The 22,179-nt window shown below is 45.0% G+C and overlaps 2 protein-coding genes across 5 annotated transcripts in view; both read right to left on the bottom strand.

The window, feature by feature from the left end:
* Positions 1-1,302: 1,302 nt before the first annotated feature.
* On the bottom strand, positions 1,303-12,226 carry arl6ip1 (ARL6 interacting reticulophagy regulator 1). Its single transcript, XM_072694282.1, has 6 exons — positions 12,075-12,226; positions 9,729-9,862; positions 6,883-7,002; positions 4,940-5,057; positions 4,570-4,654; positions 1,303-2,299 (listed from the first exon to the last, which is right to left on the bottom strand). Exons 1-6 carry the CDS (start codon positions 12,108-12,110, stop codon positions 2,181-2,183), a joined length of 612 nt encoding a protein of 203 aa, XP_072550383.1. The 5' UTR covers positions 12,111-12,226; the 3' UTR covers positions 1,303-2,180.
* Positions 12,227-13,692: 1,466 nt separating this feature from the next.
* smg1 (SMG1 nonsense mediated mRNA decay associated PI3K related kinase) overlaps positions 13,693-22,179 on the bottom strand; it is a 47,792-nt gene continuing 39,305 nt past the window's right edge. For all 4 annotated transcript variants that reach the window (XM_072693472.1, XM_072693473.1, XM_072693474.1 and 1 more), the window contains 12 exons: positions 21,794-22,017; positions 21,370-21,526; positions 20,864-21,053; positions 20,136-20,608; positions 19,913-20,050; positions 19,475-19,807; positions 19,134-19,361; positions 18,697-18,908; positions 17,638-17,738; positions 17,343-17,519; positions 16,670-16,776; positions 13,693-15,734 (listed from right to left, as the gene is read on the bottom strand). In XM_072693472.1, coding sequence (XP_072549573.1) covers positions 15,657-15,734; positions 16,670-16,776; positions 17,343-17,519; positions 17,638-17,738; positions 18,697-18,908; positions 19,134-19,361; positions 19,475-19,807; positions 19,913-20,050; positions 20,136-20,608; positions 20,864-21,053; positions 21,370-21,526; positions 21,794-22,017 — 2,418 coding nt within the window. In that variant the 3' untranslated portion in view covers positions 13,693-15,656. The remainder of the gene's footprint in view (positions 15,735-16,669; positions 16,777-17,342; positions 17,520-17,637; positions 17,739-18,696; positions 18,909-19,133; positions 19,362-19,474; positions 19,808-19,912; positions 20,051-20,135; positions 20,609-20,863; positions 21,054-21,369; positions 21,527-21,793; positions 22,018-22,179) is intronic.

Genomic DNA, 22,179 nt, shown 5'->3' with positions numbered 1-22,179 from the left:
TACCACTGCCTTGTTTCTATGGTTCTTTTTACTAAGAAAAGGTCCAGTTTAAGCAAAGACACTGTCAAAACGAAGTCTTTACTTAAACTAGATGTATTTGTCAACACGAATTTTAGAAACTTGTAAAAAAAAAATGCTTAGAATTGTAGCACAAAACATTTGTGTCTCAACACTTTTGGCCATGACAGTAGAATCCTTTAATTCTCTGTGAATTCTGCTATGATATGCCAGCACTGATGCTGAGGTACAGAAGTACTAATACTAATATTGTTCTGGCCCACAGGAGAGGACAAAGGCCCAGCCCGTCCGAAAAATCCCAGGAGACCGTCTGGAGAGCGGATACTGTGGGCCGCTCGCCGCTGGGAGACCGACTGCTGCTCTCTGCGCCTTTACTGAACAGTCCGAGCGGTCAGGTCTGTTTGGCCTCTCCGCTCATTAAAGAGCTGAAATAAAAACAGTGATCCAGTCGTTCAGACTCGGGATCAGTCGTGTCCAAATATTTGACGACACCCCTTCTAATGAATGCAGTCAGCAGTTTGAGGTTGCACCGGAGGCCGATACGGACACGCAAATCCACACCCAGAGCTCATCTAGTCCCTGTAGAGAAGTCCTGCCAATAGAATAGGACTCTCTGGTGCAGGTAAATAAACATGCACCTTTTGACACCATGCCACCTAATGCCAGGCGTGGGCTACAGGGACGTAACGCTCCCCCCTCCACCCCCAGCATTGAGTTGTGGAACTACTGCTACTACTACTCTCTGGAATGATGGATGGTGCTCCATCCAATACGTTTAGGGTGTCAGCAAAAGCGTTAGTGAGGTCAGCTTCTGGTCACCGAATGCAATCAAATCCTCACAGCAATCCTGTGGTATTTCAGAAAGTTCTGGCTATTTAACTATACACTCTGACTGTAGGTTGTTGTGACCGGGCTGGGGAAACTGAACCCCAGGCTGAAACAATGGGGGCAATGGGGTCACCCACTGCACTAAGCCAACTGTCCCAAGCCTGTGCCAAAGAGTGTAACTCAGTGCAATGCTAGCTGAGCTGACAGGCTGTTGTGGGTTCGAGCCCCAGGCTGGGTAAGCTGCCACTGTTGGGCCCTTGAGCAAGGCCCTTCACCCTCTCTGCTGTGTGATCACTAGTTTGTATGGGTGTGTATGTGTTCACTGCATGGCTGGGTTAAAGGCAGAAGCCATATGCTGCCCTTCACCCTCCCAGCCCTGTTAGGTAGCACTGTCCCTCAGGGACGTCCCAACTAGTGGGCAGAGACGGTCAATGACTCAAATGGGAAGAACAAGGGTTTAATGTGAAATCTGAGTTTTAATTAAGGTTGAATCGAGAATTGAAAAAAAGAGGCTGAAATGAGAGTGAGAAGACAAATACGAGACGAGCTGTAGAGTAAACCTCGAACACAAACATGTACACAGACAGACAGTCAGACAGTCAGACAGACATGCACAGATACACGAGTCAAAGAGGACACGCATATTTACAGTGGTACCCCAAGAGTGGGCACGAGGGGCCGGAGCTGGAGGAGAACAATCAAAAGGAACACAGCAGTACGAGTCTGCACCCCTCATGCAAGCATTCACAGGGCACCGGCACACAGCTTCAGGACATCCAGTTTCTTCTACGGTTCCAGTGCAGTTTGAAGAAAAAAAAATAAAAACAAAAATAAAGCTAAAGGCTTCTGATTACGTTTCTCCAAGCAGGATTACTGCTCACCTCTTACGGCCAACAAGAAGGAGGAAGAGCTACGTCTGGAGAGCTGTTCAGGAACATCAGTCGTTATCTCATTGGCTTATAAAGGGGGAATGGCTTTAAAGCAATACTCAATGCATTAAGCACTATTACACACACACACAAACACTTAGATGGGATACACAGAACGATGCGTCCGCATGGAAGAACATCCAAGCTCTGCCAATCAAGATGAAGGAAATAATAATTAAAATGAGAAGATCCCAAATGGTGAACTGAAACCTAGAAGCGTCTGGCTCGTGTTAAAGCCTCTAACTAGCCTATAGATTTGCTTCCTTCTCCATGGGTCAACGGAGACGGCTCAAGCCAGAACTTCATTGGTCTGTGCCATTGCTTAAAAGTAGGGGAGATGGCCATCTTCGACTCGCTTACATATCCTAAACCATTCGTCACTGGTCACTCCGCGGCGACGCTCGTTCACTCATTCTTCTTCTCCTTTTGCTTGAGCAGCTTGTTGATCTCCCTCTTGGCCATGCCGGCGTACTTGGTGATGATGCCGTGCTGGTTGAGGCCGGGTAGGAGCAGAAGGAAGCTCACTGTAGGGGGAAAGAAAAAGAATGAAAGTGGAAAAACTGAGCAGACAAGCCTCAACAAATCACGCTCCGATGACGGAGTCTGAGCCGAAGCACCTGTAAAACCTGCCCTACGCCGAGCGGCAACCACTAAACATGAGGGGTGTAACGTTGCTCCGAGGGGAGAAGATGATCTCCCCCTACAAGCTAAAAGGGAACCACACCCGAGTTTCAGAAAATACACTGAAGTTGCCTAAAAATACACATGTCCAAATATTTATGGACACCCCATCGAATGAAGGCATTGGTACTATGTGGACAAAGGTATTGGGACACCTGTCCATTCTGGTCATTGTTTATCTTGCTTTTGAGGAGGCTGTCTACTAGGATTTTGGAGAGGCATTTGCTGCGAGGATTTGATTGCATTCAGTGCCAACCACTAATCACGAGGGGTGTAACGTTGCTCCGAGGGGAGAAGATGATTTCCCCCCTACAAACTAAAAGGGAACCACACCCGAGTTTCAGAAAATACACTGAAGTTGCCTGAAATTTATGGACACCCCTTTGAATGAAGGCATTGGTACCATGTGGACAAAGGTATTGGGACACCTGCTCATTCTGGTCATTGTTCATGCTGCTTTTGGGAAGCTTTTTGGCTGTCTACTAGGATTTTGGAGAAGCCTGTGCTGTGAGGGTTTGATTGCATTCAATCGGCAGTCCTTCTCTACAGGGACTAGACAAGCTGTGCATCTGTGTCAACAACGGGTGCAACTTAAAAGTAGCTGAATGCATTCATTCAAAGGGGTGTCCAAAACTATTCAGACAGTGTACATTTATTTACACCGACATCATATTTAAACTACAGTGAATATATAAAAGTTACATGGGAACTGGTCTATAAGCCAGCTCAAGCCTCCTACAGGGGAACCTCATTACCAGAAACCTCTACAACCCAAATACACCGAGCCAACCTCCTTAATGCTGCAGTGGAGGCGGGTTAATGAACAGCATATTTTTGGACTGGCACTGTGGCCTGTTTTCATGCCCTACATACCACGGCCTCCTTGTGCTACAGCCTTCTCACACTTAGTATGTCAACCTCTCGTAATACACGGACGTGCCTGTGACTCACTGCATCGCATCGAAATGTACATTCCTCCACACACCAAGCTGTAAAAATGAAGAACTGGACCCTCACTCACTACAATACACAACCATGGCTCACGGAAAACACACTACGGACAACAATGGAAATATTTCTTTTAACTCACACATACACTCACATACAGATAAATATGTACATATGTATATGTATGTATATATACACACACACACACACACACTATTTCATCTCTGTATATATATTTGTATATTTGTATTCTGTACTTTTTTTTTTGCTTATATTTCTATATTTTCATTTTTATATTCTATTCTTTAACTTAAATGTAACTTATTCTATTTTTATTTTCTTCATTTTTATTTTATTTTTATTTTGCACTTTTGCACTTTACTTCATTAAGTTAAGGTTTAGTTAAGTTTAAATGTAGATTTGTATTGTATAGCTTGACGTGGGCAGACTGTCAAAAAAGCATTTCACTGCAAGTTATACTGTGTATGACTATGTATGTGACAAATAAAATTTGATTTGATTTGATTTGAAGAACACTCTCCACCTCCCTTAAATTATTAACTCATTTTATCACATCACAGCAACGGAGGATACAAATAAATGCCCCCTGTTTGTTTTAGGGCACAATTGAGGACACTGGCTATGCGGCTCTGAGTGGAATTCCAGCGTGATTTTAAGGCGTTACATAGTACTCAGTCTCCCACAATGCACTGGTAAGTTGTAGTGAACAGTGTAGCTCACTACTGAGCTCATCTGCTGAATGTGAACCAGAATGACTCCCTACCAAGTAAAAAAGGACAGTGGAGCTGGTGACGTTTACACGGGTGAATCAGTCATTTTCTCCATGTTGTTTGTTAACAGTGGGTTTATGGTTGCTCAGCAACCAGTCAACAGCTCAATGCTTCACTATCTTTAAATTAGAATTCAGTTGGTTGTGTGTGTGTGTGTGTGTGTGTGTGTGTGTGTGTGGATTCAAACACAGCTCAGCTACTCTTAACTCCTACGATCAAAACACTTTCCGCTGCTATGTAGTTAAATAAACAGTCCCTTCTACATAGCACAACACAAATGAGGAAGTGGGGGGTGGAGAGTATGAATGGGGGGGTGGTGGTGGAGAGTGACTTCTAACCCCAGATAACACCCCAGCTGCACAGTATGTACATACCAATCAGGTAAGTGAGGAAGAGGTTATGGACCTGCTGTCCAATCCAAGCCACGGCCACGAGACTGCTGATCACGGACAGGAAGTACTGTTGGGGAAACAGAAGCAGAGGATTGCATAACGAGGCGAGAAAGTCGCGGCTAATGTAGCTGTGCTGCCCGAAGCGGACGCTGGCCTGCTGACATTTGTTTTACGGTTATAAAACGGTGTCTAAACAAGAGGGCAGTTGTCATCCAATTTAGCACGAGCGCCAACACGCCCACGCCTAACCCAGAAACACTCCATTGGATCCAATTCTGCACACTTTCACCCAGTTTAGAGGTCAGGAAGACTTAAGCGACTGTTTACAGCCAGACAAAAAGCCACTGTTTACCATCTTTGGCTTCTCCTCCTTCAGGGCGAACAGGCGCTTCCACCAGCCGAGCACACGGCGCTGGGTCTTCACAAGGTTTCCGCAGATCTGGTGGAAACGCTGCTGCTGCTCTGTGGTCCTGTGGCACATAGAGAAGCAAAATTACAAGATTAGTAGTAGTAATAATAATAATAATAATAATAATAATAACAGCAAGTCAGAATCCCCTCATTTATTTAGTCTCCAGTATTTCTGAGGAAATCATGTAGAAGAAAAAAGTCAAATAGGTGAAAAAGAAAGGAGGAAATGGGACCCTTAACAACCCTGCAAGACCTAGTAGACCACCAAAGCCTTCCTCAATCAGCTCAGAAATCAACCTCATTGACAGGTCCATCCTTCCACAGTCAGAAGACAACTCAACACTGTGGGTCTGAGAGGGTGTGGAGCTGATCAAGCAGACAAATCAAACTGACCACCCCAGAGTCCAGACCTCAACATCAATAAACGTGTTCGGGATGACTTGGACGGCAAGAAGCAGAAAATGCACACAAGTACAAACAGCCAAGTCCAGCTTTAGGCCCTCTGGAGGTCTTTGGTTCTATAGGAAATTCAAAGGGAGCTGCAAGATCTGCCATTTCTAGGCCCTTCATGCCCATTCCCAAGCAGATCACATATCCCTGCTCTTTAAAATGCAAATACAATAAGACCGAGCAATGCGCTCGTATAATCCCGTACACAGCAGGGTAACACTTCTGCAACACCGGCCCATATCTGAAGCCTGAACGTACGAGCCATGAGTGCTTATTTCTGGACGTAAAACATGACCATATATACTCGAGGCTGAAGGACAAGGACACTGCCAGACTCTAAAATAGACTCCTGTGCTCCGAGGCTGTTAGGAGGCCGCTGCCTTCCGCAGTGCGTCTGCAGATAGCTCGGCTGAACCAGTGCAGAGAACGACTGCTGAGTCAGTGTAGAGCTTCGGCTGGCGCTGCACATTCAGTAGCACCTGTAGTCTGCCAGTCAGCCAAGCCGGGAGTCGCTCTGAGGGAAACAGCAGTCACTGGGCAGCCTGACTAAAACGAGGAGAGAGGGCATGATGGCACTCCTCTCTGTTCAAGAACATAAACAGACATCCCCCCCCCCCGCCCATCAATCAATCACAATGCCTTATATTGTTGCCCCCCCACCCCCCCACCATGCCAACAAAACAGCTCTGAACTGTTGAGTATCTGACAGACTATGGCACCCAGCCACCACTGAGAAGCTTGGGCGGTGGAGCTGCAGGAGGAGAAGCTCTCTCCAGAACTGCTGCTGTGTAACACTGTGTAACCCATAGAGTCATACTAGTGTCAAATCCTGTAGTGTTACTCTACCGCCTCAGCCCACATGCTGCTCTACCTTCAGATCAAGCTTCTGGAGCTTGTCTCAGCTTGTCCAGAAATGCATGTGTACATCTGTCCATGAGGGGGGGGGGGGGGGGGGGCGCTCAAATGGGGCATATATGTATATTATACATCTCCACCCAAGCATTCTGCTCTAACCATCCGTCTGATAAATTACACACTGATAGGAACCCGGTTTTCCTGTGCAGCTTTAATCTCTAAGCGGCTTCAGCCAACCGGGGACAAGGTTCAGCCACAGTTCTGCACTTTAACCACCAGTACGATCAGAGATAACAGCTCTCCCTCTGCAACTGCGACACATCTGCCCAGCGTGATATTTATATCTGCTGCTGAGAGGACAACAGAAACCACAGTGGTTTAAAAAAAAAAAAACACCCCACAGTGTGTGCACTGCAGACTTTGGTAACCTTGTTTCCACACTGAAGAACAAAACCTTCCTAGGAATGCTTCTTGTATTGGATTTAGGAGCCAATACAAGAGAGGAGCCTGCAGAGCAGATCTGAGGTTCTGTTCCTCTCAGAGTGATCTGATGTAACCTCTGGCTGGACGGTCACGTACCATTTGTTGGAGCCAAAGATGCGTGGGGCGAGGGTGGGCACTAGGTAGTCAGCCAAGCACAGGATCATCACGGTGCAGGACAGCCCTGTCAGCACAGAGGGGTCCAGATAGTAGATGAGCCTGCCAGAGAGGAGAAGAGGAGGCATGCAGCTTGAACTGGATGATACCCAGGAGCTTGGAGAATTAAGGCATAAACGATTACTACAGCTACGGTGCTTGTATTTGGAGGTTTTCCAACTCCTTTGGTCTGGAATGATGGTCATTTTTAGTATTACATTAATGAAAACGATCAGAAAAAGATAAATAAACCTTAAAATTAAAAAATTAAAATATACATTATTACAATGGATTTTTATACACTGTTAAACCATGAAATGATTATATTATTACACATATACACACACACAAACCTTGTACCTCCATTATTAATGTTTTTCACTTTTTTACTAAAGGTGAATCTGGAAGTTGTTCTTTAAATAGTGTCAGGATTTCAGGATAAATGGACCAAAAACTATTTCAGAAGAGACAATGAATGAGCAGGCGTCCCAATACTTTTGTCCATTTAGTGTATACATTTGTAGCTGTTCCCTAGGCAGGTTTTTCTTCTTTTCTTACATTTCAACCGCTATAGTGTCAGAATTTCATGATAAATGGACAAATAGCTCTTTTTTTTTTACTTCCATTAAAAGTTCAGAAGGTTTTCCTCCTTCTCCTGTAAAGCAGCCCTTTTGGAGATATGAGGTTTTCGCAAGACCGCAATAATCTTACATATAAATGCTACTGTTAGAAACGAGGCGTGATTTCCCTGTTCCAACCCATCAACAAAGGAAGAGTTTAATAAAAGGTGCGTCTGAGCTGGAAAACCTCAACACCTCAACACTGTGCAGGAACCCAGCCCTGCAGGACCGGAGCGCATTCCTGAAATCTCCTCAATCCTACAACACAGCTCCTACCAACAGAAACCAGAAGAAACGGAGGAGACTTAACTCCAGTAACAAGCAGGGTGCTGAAGCGTAATCCTGTAAACACCCTCAGAGCTGAAGCTACACAGAAACAGAACAGCAGTCCTAATCTTTACAAATGCAGTAATTCCACCCGTGCTGGGAGGGAGGACGGGGTAATCCGCGCCCCCCCAACATTCTCCAAATGTTCCCAGACACACAAGGACTGTTTTCAGACATTATGCACAACAGCTCAGTTGCGTCTGGGTTGGACTGTTGGTGCTCGAATGCAGGTTTAGGGTTCTCTGCACACACCTGTGGAATAACAATAATAATAATAACGTAATTCAATGTAATGTGTGCAACAACTTCCCATATTTATTCTCAGGTATTGCCACTTTACTATATTTACTATATATATATATATTATATATATTATATATATATATATATATATATATATATATATATATATATATATATATATATATATATATATATATACCATGTTTATTTTTATTTTAACTATAACAACTGCAATTTCCCTCCTGGGAACTGGGAAGAAAGTTTGTGGACGCCCCTTTTAATGAATGCATTCAGCTACTTTAAGTTGCACCCATTGCTGACACATATGTGAGAATGCACACACACAGCTCATCTAGTCCCTCTAGAGAAGTACTGCCAATAGAATAGGACTCTCTGGAGCAGATCAATAGCATGAACCTATTGGCATCATGCCAGCTAACGCCAGATGTGGGCTAGAGGGGTATAAAGCGGGGTGATGATCCTCCAACAATCTTGACCTCACTAGGGCTCTTGTAGCTGAATGCAATCAGATCCTCACCGCAGTGCTCCTCCAAAAGCTAGTATAGACTTCTTCCCTGGACAGTAGAGACAGTTACTCCAACAGAAGCAGGATCCACTATTTTAATACCCTTGATTTTAGAAGAGACAATGAATGAGCAGGCGTCCCAATACTTTTGTCAATTTAGCGTATACCTTTGTAGACGTTCCCTATGCATGTTTTTCTTCTTTTTGTACATTTACCGCTGTATTTCTGCACTTTATTTTTACCCTTTTGACCCAAACTAAACAAACAAACCAGAGGTGTGACCAGTCACAAAGCAGTACAGATGCTGACCCAACATAACATAACGAAACTTAACTCAAAAAAAGGAATTGGTACCAAGTTGGAACCAATTAAAAAGGCTCCGTGCCTCACTAACATACCCAAAAGTATTGGGACACCTACACATTACACCTACTGGAGCTTTTCTGACATCCCATTCTAAACCTAGAGGCATTAATCTGGAGCTGGTCCTCTTTTGCTCTGAGCTCTACCAGCAGCAGCAGGTCTGGAGCTCTGCTGCAGTTACTGAGTCAGTTGGAGGCTTTTCTGCACTCTGCTCTGAGCTCAGCACTCGGCCCTGACCCCGCTCTGTACCTTTACGTGGTCTGACAGACACGAAACAGCTGCTCTCTGTGAGCTGTTCCTCCTAAACTCTTCCACTGTTCAATAACAACACCACTCACAGCTGATGGAGGAAGATCTAGGAGGGAAGGTCTAAATCTCACCAGCTGACTTGTTGTTGTTGTTGGTGCAGCGGTGTCTCCTATTACATACAGAACCACACTGGAGCTCAGTGAGCTCTTTAGAACCTCCCGTTCTTTCAATAATATGGAATGGCTAGAGGCTTGGCAACAAACAGGACTAAATGAAACACCTGCATTTAGTGATTAAGAGGTGTCCCAATACTTTTGTCAACTGAATGCACTTGGTATACATGTTAGAAGTAAAAGTGTGTCCAAACTTCAGACCTTAAGGCTTCTGCAACACATTTTTAATAGCAGGCTGTGGGTGTGGTGAGGTTAGAAGTGTGAACTGGGTCTTATCTACAGACTCACAGAAAAAGCACAGTGGTGGCACCCATCAGCGCACCAGGGAACCATGGTTTCTCCCACCGCAGGAACTGATCGCCAGCCAAAATGACCTCCCCCCAGCCTTGCAGCTGCTCCTCGAGTTGCGCCGTCTCCTGGGCCTGCATCATACACAAGGTTTACGGTCAACGACATGTACGACCTCTCCTATACAGGTAGAGCTGCACAGGTATTACACCCACAACAGCCTTCCCCATGTTCACACTGCCCTAGTCATGGCAATACACACAGGGCAAGCTTGTCTTTGGGGTCATTTTAAGAGAAGCAAAACAGAACAGTCTAAAAATCTCCTGTAACAGGGTTGTAAGGAAGCATAGCTGTGTGTTAAAACCTGAATATCATCAGACCGAGAGCTATATTTGGAAACGGCTGTGATAGAAAGTGTCTGCCAGAAGGATAGCGAGGTAAAAAGACTGAGCCTATGTGAAAAGGCTGATCCGGGAGCCTGACCCTCTAGGCTCTAGACCCCTAAAATTAGTCACGTTAATAAACAGAGCTGGGCGACATGGTAAAAATAAAATACTACTTTTAAGAGACATATTACATCAGCGGCGACAGATTCTTAAAAATGACTTTTCAAGGGTGGCCCAGAGAGATCCAGCAGACTAAGGCACGATCATATTGATCAGAGGGTCGCTGGTTCGAATCCCAGTCATGTTGCTAGCCAGCCATCGCCAGCCAAGGCCTCGAGAGAGCACGATTGGCCTTGCTCTCTCCAGGATGGGTAGATGACGCTCCCCCCCACATCAGTTGCAGGCTGGTGTGTACGGGTTGGGTAATTGACAGTCCAAATGGGGGGGGGGGGGGGGGGGGGGGTAACTATTCAGATAGTCTCCTGCACTAAACACAGGGATTGTTATTCAGCATCTATTAACACTGTCGGTAATAAAACCTGCAGCTGATCAGAGTGAGTTTAAGCACCAACCATATCCTTGAAAGCATACTGTACATCACAATATCATAAAATATCGCCATATTGCCCAGCTCTACTACTAAAGAGATTTTTGACCCAGTACTGTAACCATTAAACAGCACAATCGCACCTAATTTACTGCATTATATATCATGTAGCAACAAGGACGCCACAAGAAAATATATAACAGTTACATTGCTACCATATCATTGATATGATGCAAGTCATCCTGCAGATTTATCATTAAAACCGAAAATCAACACCACAATATATCAATACAGGCGATGTACCGCCCAGCACTTCAGCCAGCTGCATGACGCAGAAGCTAGGCCTGGGCCAAGCCGAGGCTGGATGGCCAAGCCCCCCTTACACCCTAGAAAGCTACTAAAAAGGGGTCAGGAAATAATTAGGGCGCAGTAGAGGCCCAGATGAGAATCATTAGGGATTAATCCCGACTTAATCCTGAGCTGTGGAGCATTTGTGTTTAGACTGAGGCCTAAGAAACAAGCCCTGCCTTGCTAGTTAGCCAGACAGGCAGGCAGGCAGGCAGGCAGGCAGGCAGCACTACATCTAAGGCTCATCTGGACTTTTAACGTGGTTTAAACGCTTAAAACGAAGCTAGTGATTAAATACAGCAGTTTTAATAGACTAGTGTTAGAAACCAGCACTAAATTAGCCGAATTAACGACGACGAAGCGTCCTGTTAGAAATGCTCCGGTCCACCTTAAATTATGCTGCAGTTCCATTGAGGCGCGCGTGTCGGCATGTGCGTCTAACTGCGGCACAATTTAAGGTGGAACGGAAAATTCAACCATCGTCGATTACAGGGCTTTTTTTTCATTTTTATTGTTAATAAAGAGTCCTAATACATTTATTTTACTAAAATCGCGTCTCTGAGCTGCAGCTGCTGTCCACACAGCCATGATTTACTGGATGACAAGGGTTTGGTTCCTGCGTTCATTGGAGACACACCTAGCCATAGCTAGCCAGCGTTCATCGGCTTGTATAGCTTGTGTTCATTTTCACAACAAATCTCACAAATGGTGGCAATATTAGACACAAATATCCGTTGAAGTTGGGTTAATTTAATACCCTTAAACCTTCGCTCAGATATTTGAGCATCCGCGTCTCTGAAAACGCCGACAATTAAAAACCGAAGCAGGAATCTGGAAGCAGGACAGCACTCGTGGGCATGTCCCGCAGGGCTGTGCTCCACATCGGTGCCCTAAATCTGACTCATAGGGGTGAAAATCGCATTGAATTACGTTAAAGAAGCTAACCTTACCCTAACCGAGCCGAGCCGAGCCGAGCCGCTAGCGCGATGCTAGCTAATGCTAACCAGCCAACTCTCACCTATTGGCACGTTTCTCACCGTCGAGCAGACAAACTATAGCACTTACCAGTTGGTTAGAGCTTTTATTATCGCCCTCCGCCATGGTTAACTTTTTTATACGTGTGATTTTATTGTTTTCGCCGGGGTTTCAGTGTAAACGTCCTCACCCGAGCAATGCGCAGCTCACTGGCAGCTAACGGGACCATGCAGGATGTTTTTATCTGAAACGCTACCGCAAAGCTTCACGGGAAATGTAGTTCTCAAAGACAGCGAGGCGTAAGACATGAAGATAACAATGATACATTATTAATTATATATTTTTTATTATATAAGTGTTAAACATCTATGGAAGCGCATATCCGCCACTTAAAAGAAAAAAGTACATTTAAAATTTACGTAAAATAATAAAAAAAAGAATTTCTCTGGGATATTTTAATATCTCTAACTCGTTATATACTTTATGTTTTTAATGTAAATTTTAAATGTACTTTCTTTTCTTTTAAGTTGATTTTAAGCTGATTTTTGTATGTTTGTAGCTTCCTCCATGGTTTGAACCCTGTAGCTGCTTCTGTGCACTGTAGGAATAGTTCTGGATGAATGGACCAATAGAAATGCTCTAAAAGACTTGGAATAATAAGTTCCTATTTTACGACAGTGACGGTAATCTAATAATGGCATACTTTACTTAATAATGTTTTTTTATTTAAGTGGTGGGAATTGGCTTCCATACATACATACATGCCCATAACCAGTGATGCCAGTGCAGAAATCAAACACGCTGAATAACTGACTGCTTTGCTCACTCTATTATTCATAAAACATGATTAACATCATTATCAGCAAATCCTAAAGCAGTTTTTAATACGATTTTTAAAATTGGGTAATTGGGTAAAATTGTTGGAAATAATTTCTTGATTAGCAAATCAGATCTGAGGCCCATCCCCAAATGTAATTAAGAGCTGTGAGCTGAATGGAATAGTAATGATTAATAAATGATCTGACCATTGAAACCTTGTTCTAACACTCACATTCCTCAAACGGTCTCAAAAAAATGTAATAAATAATATAAAAGAAAGTGATCGACACCCACAGGTCAGGGGAAGGGTACATGCAGGTTGTTCCGCTTTTGGTTTCTACGGATAAGAAACTGCAGTTCTAGGGAACTGTGAAGGTCAAGATGAGCACATTTGACTGGCAAGAGCCTGCATGAATGTTTAGCTGAGTGGAGAGGGGCGGAGCTCTGCACTGAACTGTTGAACACTGAGCAGAGAAGTGTAGCCGACACCAACAATGTCCGTAGAGGAGGCACAGGAAGGAAACGTTAACGGAGAGCCATAAATCAGGGGTGGGTGGTGGGACTCTATTTTATGAAGAGAACACCTTGCCAACTGTGACGCATGAGGATCAGGTGTTGAGGTTGTGTTGCTGCCAGTGGCTCGCATTCATTTGCACATGCAGAGTGCTCTTATTCAAAACTCAAGCAAGGCTCAGGTTTATTGGGAGATGTAGTTTTTTGAAGTTGTGGGTTGCTGTTAGATACTAATCATGTGTGTATAACAAAATGTAATTTTATTAAACAAAAAAAAGAGAGACTTAAACCTAGTTGGTGCTCTAAGGTGGTTTATAAATATTAAATAAATTGTAGCAACTCAAGAAACGAAGACAGCAAATAAAAGAAGCACTAGTTTAATGTTTGAAATCCAGGTTTATTTGGCAGAAAATAAAGTAAAATCATTAAGAGACAATATTTTCCCCATCGCCACAGCACTACTCCAGCACTTATTTATTTCTCCACCCTCACCAGTGACTGGAGCATCTAGCACAATTTTGGGGGTGGGGTGGGAAGAGTATGTACAGATTGGATAATTGTCAGTCCAAATTGGGGGTGGTTAACTAGTCAGATACTCTCCTGTACTGAATACAGTATACTTTCATTCAGCATCTGCTGAACTTCATCTAATCGCACTGTTGGGGATGAAACCTGCAGCCTATCAGAGTTTAAGCACCAACTAGATCCTCGATATGCTTAGAAAAGCACTGTGAACTACGATACTATAAAATAGTCATATAGCACAGCTCTACTACTGAGATTATATATATATATATATAATATTTTAACAGTACTGTAACTATTAACCAGCACAATTCCACCTAATTTACTGATTTAGAAATTATTTAGCAACGAGAACACCACAATAAAATATAAATAGATATCTAGCTATACATAAAACAGAAAAATAATATATGCTGTCACAGCAAGAATATTATTTCTGAACCTAGTTGGTGCTCCAAGGTGGTTTATAAATCTTAAATAATTGTAGCAAATCAAGAAACAAAGACAGCTAATAAAAGAAGCACTAGTTTAATGTTTGAAATCCAGGTTTATTTGGCAAACAAAATAAAGAGTAAAATCATTAAGAGACAATATTTTTACCATCACCACAGCACTACTCCAGTACTTATTTATTTCTCCCACTAAAAATGTAAAACTAGGTCAAGATCAGTAAAACGCAAGCTTAGTGGGGATATGCATCAAACCGATACACTTCCACAGGCAAGTCAAAAAAGGTGCAATCTAATCTAAACGGCTAGTAAAGAAGGGAAAGGGAGAAAAATACCTACAATTACACAACAAATTCGCAGAGATGCATACTAAAGGAGAAGAAAAAAAAACAAAACAAAAACAAGCTTTTTTTTTAATAAACTGATTTTGCACTTTTATCAGATTTGAGTCTGGGCCTTTTAACATTTTCCACCAATTGTCAAAGTCTTATCCAAAGATCGATCAATCAAAGAAACCGACGACAGTGTATTTACCACCTCGAAGCACATCATTCACTCGTGCCAAACATTCAAACATTGCTTTCCCCCCTGAAGCCATCGCCGTGTTACGATTACTTTCCCGCTGAACTGTGATCTTCATGAGACGCGTTTAGAGGCATGGAAAAGTAGAAGTTTGGAGAAGAGAGTCTGTTTGAAAGGGGAGGGAGGGAAAAGTCTCGATTACAAACGTGTTTAGAGATTTAGGAGCTCTCTGCCAACGGCCATCTGGCTTTGAATGGAGTCCCCCTTGAAGCTTCCACACCTGCCTCAGCACTCGTCAGCTTCAGCCTCCGCAATCTCACCGTCCCTGAGCCATCCAAAAACAGAGGCCAGAGGATCCTCAGAGGAACGGACATCATGTCCCATCTCCAGTTTAGTGAAGTCCGGAGACGTGCCGCGCAGCACGGCTCTCTGCTCTAAACAGATCAGGATTCATCGTTTTCCTGCAAAGTACTTCCCTGCTGCAAACCCTATTTATTGATCGTTGACAGACATTATTATTGTTGTTGTTGGTGAAGATTATGATGATACAGGGGCTGGTTGGGGGGGTAGTTCAAGCTGGGATGCCTCGAACCCCATCCCACCCCCCCCTCCCCGTCTCGGTATGCTCCCCACACATCTCGGGGAGACGGATGCAGACCCATTTCGGTGGTGTTAGCTGTATCGCCTGGTGCAGCTGCTTACGGGGATCCCGTGTGGGCGCGCAGGAGGGCCTCTACACCCCCCCCTTTCCCGCATGGTGCTCTGTGGCTCCGTCGCCCCAGACCCAGTGGATTCTGGTGGATTTCTACCCTCGCTGGACCGAAGTGATCTACAAGGATCCTGTTCACACCCATGCTGTCCATCCTTCGTACAACTGGGCCAGGTTGTCCAGGTTCGTAGCCTCTTTGATGACGTAATCCACCTGGGAGGAGAGAGAGAGCGAGGGAGCGAGAGAGCTCAGCATCAACAAAAATGTCACTGGCGTTGATACGCTATATGTCCAAATGTTTTCGGACACCCCTTCTAATGAATCTATTCAGTGTCACAGACTCTTTATAAGATGTGGGTACAGCATGAGGTCCATCATTAACTATGAAGTCCCCAAGGGTTACATACTGGACATCCTGTGAGCGTGTAGGTGTGACCTCGTTTACTAAAGTGGTGCAGGTGGTGCTTGATTAGAATGTTCATATATTATACAGAACCAGTTCTGACCCCATTTCTAAAACAAAATGACGAAATAAGAGTTATACACCTATAGTTGTGACATTGTGTTACAGTGGGATTTTAAACTTTAAAATATTTACAGAAGTCATGTGACCTCCATCACTATAAGAAAGGGGAAACACTAATGAGCTGCTCAATTAACTAAGAGTTAAATCATTCTGAATACTCAAAAGTCTGAGGTTAAATTACCCCCTTGCTGACAACGATGTTCAAATGCACACACACAGCTTGTCTAGTCCTTCCTAGAGAAGTACTGCCAATAGAATAGGACTCTCTGGATAAACATGAACCTACTGGCATCATGCTGCTTAATGCCAGGCATGGGCTAGAGGGGTATAAAGCCCCCCAGAACTGAGCTGTGGAAGAACATTAAGTACATTCTGGACATCCAATATACAAAATATAATCCAATATACAAAAACAAAGCATCATGGGTAATGCAGTTTACAAAGCCATATGCTGCTGTTGGATCATAAGAGTAAACTCTGATTAGAAAAGTAAAACGAAGGGTTTGAACTCTCTCCAGTGGCATCAGCAAAGACAAAGAAAGGCACTGCAGATGCCCACTGTTAAGACAATAATTTTTGGTGTAGACTGGTGTGAAAAGGTGGATCAAGAAATGATCAATACCTGCTCAGTGACGCTCATTCTCCTGTTAGGGTCCACGTCCCTGCCTTCAAGTTTCGCCTTCACTCTCTTCCAAACACTCACAGCATACGAGTTCCTCTCTTGTACAGCTGAGCGGAGGTGGAAAAAGAAGCGAACATGCAGTGAATATCATCTAATATCACTCATATCCTTCATGAACTTGTAGCTAAAACCTATTATTACGATTATTATTATTATTATTATTATTATTATTATTATTAAGACTAATTCAGTTCCAGCCAGGCTGGAAACGAATCTACCGCACAGCAAACAGACTCCGGCCATGTCCTGATGGTCACCCTGGAAGTGCACCTTATGTACATGTCTGTATACACCAAACACTGCAGTTCCCACGATGTGGGGTTTAACAGCTGCTGCTAAATGGATTAGTGATCTGCAGCAGAGGATCATTTCAAGGACAGTGAACCGATCTCCACCACAAATCAAGCTGCGCTTTATCGTCAAACATGAAAACCTTCATAGTCTGGCTAATGAAAAAGGTCCCATTTCCCTTCTCATTTAGTGAGAAGGAACGCCACTAGATCACGGCTAAATCAATTATATTGAAAGAAATGGGACGCCCTACAGCCTTGCACACCTAGCAGGCACGGGTGCGAGTAGCGGGACAGGGCCATAAGAAACGAGAACCACAAACCTCTCCCAGTTTTAGGGTCCCTCACGGCTCTCTTGGGGCTCGGGGCTAGGCCTTTAGTAGCAATGAGCAAGGTGCTGGGTGGGGTGTCTGCTGGGGTCCCAAAGTTTCGAGGAAGGGCTTTGCGAGCATTCTGAGACATGCTGTCAGGCTGCGTCTTCGCTGTACTGCACCGCACGGCTGATGGAGACAAAGCAGAACGAAGACGTTTCCAAAGGCAGTGAGATCACAAACAGAAAGGACTGCAGGAGCGCAACTGCTACTGAAAACCATAACAACCATCATAAATTTCCCCTACCAGCAGCAAAGCTCGTCTGCACTGTTGACGTGGGGCTTGCACAGTCGCTTCCTCTTTCAGTGACCAGGGGAGAAGCAAAACCAACCAACCCATTGTAGATGCTGGGTAAAAGAGAGAGATCAGAAGTCAGCCAAGAACACTGGACTGCACTTAAGGGTTAATTAATGGTTGAATGGGAAACTAAGGCATACAGTAGTATGGTAGTATTGGGATCTTGCTGCCTGCTGTGGCTTCGGTACCCAAATTTAAAAAACACATTAGTGAAGCTTTAGGTCAGAAACATACTTGACTGCCAATGTACCCGGAGAACGCTCTACCGCACAGGCTCACAGTGTGTTCTTAAGCTACTGTAGCTGTTAAAACAATACCCAGGGGGTCGATGGAGGACAAATCAGAAGCAAAAAACGGGAAAAGGGGAAAATAAAAATGCGGTATGCCGGGGGTTCGAGACCACTTGGCTGTCGCTGTAGCGTCCCTTGCAGCAACGCTCAGAACGCAGCTGGGGCTGCCGTTGCGCTATGAAAGGCGCAACTACATTACTGAACACAACAGTCTGAATAGCTTGAAGAGGCTGTGTCCGCATTCCTGAAGTGCGTTTTGGGCCTTATGTGATGCGGTAAAAGCTCAAGTGTTCAGAGGAAAATCAACCCAGCCATCCTCATTTAATCTCAGGAGTACGTTGAAGGATGCCCTAATGTATCTGAGCAATAATCATTAAATATTCAATAAAGACATTGAATGAAACAGAAACACCCCTCTAAAAAAGTATCAGGATTAGCTATAAAAGGTTCAAAAGAAACTAGGACGATTTGAAAACTAAAAAGGAAAAAAAATAACAAAAAGAAATGAATAATTACTATATTATTTACATCAAGATCAAGTTAAACCCGGCTGGAGAATCAGAACTGATGAATGAGATTTTTCCCTTGAATATCCGTATCCATCTACAGCAACATGCCCTCTCCCCCACAGAGGAGTGCTTCTGTGAGCGTACTGCCTATCGCAGCTTTCCGAGATCCAGGAGACGCGAGTGCAACTCTAAGGAGGGCCACTCCTTACCTCTGGCTCTGGACTTTAAGCTCCTTGAGCGTAGCAGGAATCTCCTGCAGCAGCTCCACCTGCTCCAGGCTGCGTGGCTGACCTGTGGCCTGCACCACTGTGAACAGCACTATCTGCACGTTATCCTGCCAAGCCTTGTACTCAGACAGGAACTGACGCACGCTTCCTTCGTAGGTCACTTCCTCTCCTTCTGCAAGGGCATTCTCTTCATCCTGTCAAACACGAAAGGAGGCCTTATTAATGGACATTACTTTACGGACATGGTTACAGTCATTATACTTGTACAGTACAAGTCTTAAGATACCCCGGAGAGCAGGAACTTCATGCTTTGGTGCCACTGGGGCACATAGGGCTACTTAGGGCCCAAACAGTGGCAGCTTAGTGGATGTAGGTCTTACAGCTACATTTCCTTCACCCAGCAGATGGACACAACCCACCTTGGCCATAGCACGTAGCAGGTGCTTCACATCAGCAAGCAGACGATTGTGATTGGACAGGATCCCTTTGATGGTGTCCACCAGCAGCTGCAGAGTTTCTGTATCACCGTCCAGCTGCTGCTCTCGCTCCTCCTGCAGTGCCCTCTGGCTGGACATCTCCTGCGACAGATGCTTCTGAGCACAGGTCAGCCACTCCGACCCCCCGATAGGCAGCTCCATAACTGGACTCTATAGAGAGAGAGACATGACCAGTGGTTAGACGAGTAGATTACAGTAATCAGTAAAAATGCACCACAGTACTAGTCTCCCTACAGCTGAATGGACATAGCCAAGGTACAAACCAGTCTGTGGAGTAGCTGCAGCTCCAGAGGGGAGACAGAGGTGTTGAACTGGGCAGCGTAGGAGGAGGTTGCCTGGCAACGCTTCACCAGGTCAAAGAGGGCAGCGTCCATGCTCAGGGCCTCCGGGGTGCGTGTGCGAAGCCCCTCGAAGTTGAGGACTGTGCTGCAGAGAAACGTGACCTGGCTTGTGCGCTGACTCTCCTTCACCACCAGGGCGCGGCGCTCGGCAATGGTGCCCTCGAAATCCTGCAACACTGGGGCCAGCGCTGGGTTTGCGCCACCTGCCCATTTCAGCCTCTGCTCGATACTGCCCTCTAGTGAGGCCAGCTTCTCCTACATAATCACAAAGTGGAAGAAAAAAAACCCACAATGAAAAATCGGACCCCAGAAATAAACAGTAGCCAGATTGAGAAAGGCTTTCCAGGATGAGGCGCTAACCTGAACGCTTGCAATCGCTGCTTCATCCTGGCTGAGCTTGTAAAGCTTTTTCTTCATGTTGCTGAGGATAATGGAGCGCGGTGGAGGGCTGACAGTCATGGGCTGACTCCGAGCACCAAGCACATCCTCGTGCTGCCACTGTACAGAAACATGTGGTTATGATGATGGCACACAGGCTTAACAAACAAACTCACCTTTACGCAACTGCAGCTCCTGCTCTTACCTGGAACATGGCGATGTGCAGCTGGGCTCTCTGCAGGCTGACCTTATAGGCGTCTATGCTGACCTCCAGACGGCGCACCAGGTCCAGCTTTTTCCAGGCCGTGTCGTAAGAGCTGGCCAGCACTGTTGCCCTGTTCAGCAGCAGCTGAGACAGCCGTCCTGCCTGAACGCCTTGCTCCACGGCTTTCTTACAAAGGTCATCCAAAGAGACCTTTCCCTCAGCCCCAAAGTCTTTGGCCTCCACCTGGGCGATGAGGTCCGTGCCGAGGGCACTCAGAGCGCTGCAGAGGGCCAGGCCGAGGGCCTGTGTGGGCAGCCCCATCAGCATCTGCCTAACAAAGTCTGCGGTGAAGGCTTTAATGGGCCTCGTCATCTGGTCCTCGCTCACCACAGTGGAGCCGCGGTACATGGGCTTCACTATGGGGACAGGGCCGTTAGTAGGTGGGGGGTCATCGGTCGGAGGGGGACATGTGCCTGAGGGACAGAGAGATGAGGTGTGATTCTGGAGGGCATTATTGCAGTAATAAGAGGACCCATTCATCAGTGCCTTATGACTATATTCTTATTACTAAGGCCTAAGGCTCTATGACGTAAAGGACAGATACTGTGAAACGCTCATATTTTCTTCAGCTGGATTTGGAGTAGCCGGCTCAATTCTGAGAGAGGTGGCACAGACTCAAAACACAAGCTGGATGGGGGAGCTCAAGACCTGGACTGTTCTTAGCTTACCCGACAACGTCTGTGCAAATGAGGCACACAGTTTGAAGAAGTCACGGATGGTTTGGAGCCTCTTGAGGAAGAAGATTTCTTCCAAGACCTGACGGGTCTGCACATTGTCAAAGAAGTGCAGCTGCGTGGCCCTGGCCTCCCGGATGACGTCCACCTTTCTCCAAGCAGCGGGCACATCCATAGAGTTCAGCTGCAGGAGAGAAAGAAATGAGAGTGTGTGTGTGTGTGTGTATATATATATATATATATATATATATATATATATATATATATATATATATTACACACACATACACCCCTCTCACTCACACACACAGTCTGGCAGCCATTGCAGAGAGGGTGAAGGGCCCCAAACACTGGCAGCCTGAGCATCAAACGCACAACTACAAACCGGATTACAGACACGTGTGCCTTCATCCGGAGCATAGCCAGATATGACACTTTACAGGCTTTGGCATCAGACAGACCTTTTCCATACCTATTACAAACAAAAAAAAACAACTTACCTTCTCAATCAGGAGCCCAAACGCAGTCTCAAGCTGGGCAAACATCCCATCGAAGGCCACCAGCAGCATCTGTCCTGCGCTCATTTTAGGAGTGTCCTGCACGGAGCCGTCGATGTTTCGTGGCTGTATCAGTTCGGAGTACTGGACACGTAGCACTCTGAAGAACATAGAAACACAGGTAAACCAGTCCCCATGCTTCACATGGTATTTTACAATACTGTATGGATTCTCAAAAATATATTAAATTAATACTTTATACATAAAGATGTTCAGTTTGTCTTCACGTCCCACTGTGCTGACTGCACATTCTTATAATCGTGTAGGACTGAGTTTATTCTATGACCGGTTTCCTAAAACATCGGATAATACCCTCTGTATCGTTCTTGCCAACACACTGCCACGCACTGCATTATATAGAACTTACCTGGTGATCTCAAGATAGTGTGCATCCGAGTCCTCCAATCCCATGGCAGTGTTGCGGAGGTGGGCTTGCAGAGCCTCTCCCAGACCCTGCAGGGAAACCCCATCGGCACACTGCTCTATGAGGGTGTCCAACTCAGACAGCATGGTTTCCAAAGTGCTCTCTCCTTTCAGCATGCAGCGCAGAGCCTCAGGGAAGATGATCTGACGGAAATTGGTGTTGAGCTCCTGCAGGTGGATCAATAATGCATTGTATTAGTTTGTGTAGTCAATGCTTCACAAAAGATGCACGCTAAGAAAATGCACGCCTATTAATATAAATAAAAATCAAATTAATAAAAAAAGAGAAAAGATCGGGACTGGAAAACAAATGAAACAGCATTGCATTCT

Source organism: Salminus brasiliensis, chromosome 12, assembly GCF_030463535.1.
Source record: "Salminus brasiliensis chromosome 12, fSalBra1.hap2, whole genome shotgun sequence".
Classification (NCBI taxonomy): domain Eukaryota; kingdom Metazoa; phylum Chordata; class Actinopteri; order Characiformes; family Bryconidae; genus Salminus; species Salminus brasiliensis.
The sequence above is the reverse complement of the archived record's forward strand: the minus strand, read 5'-3'. Positions and strand labels throughout refer to the sequence as shown.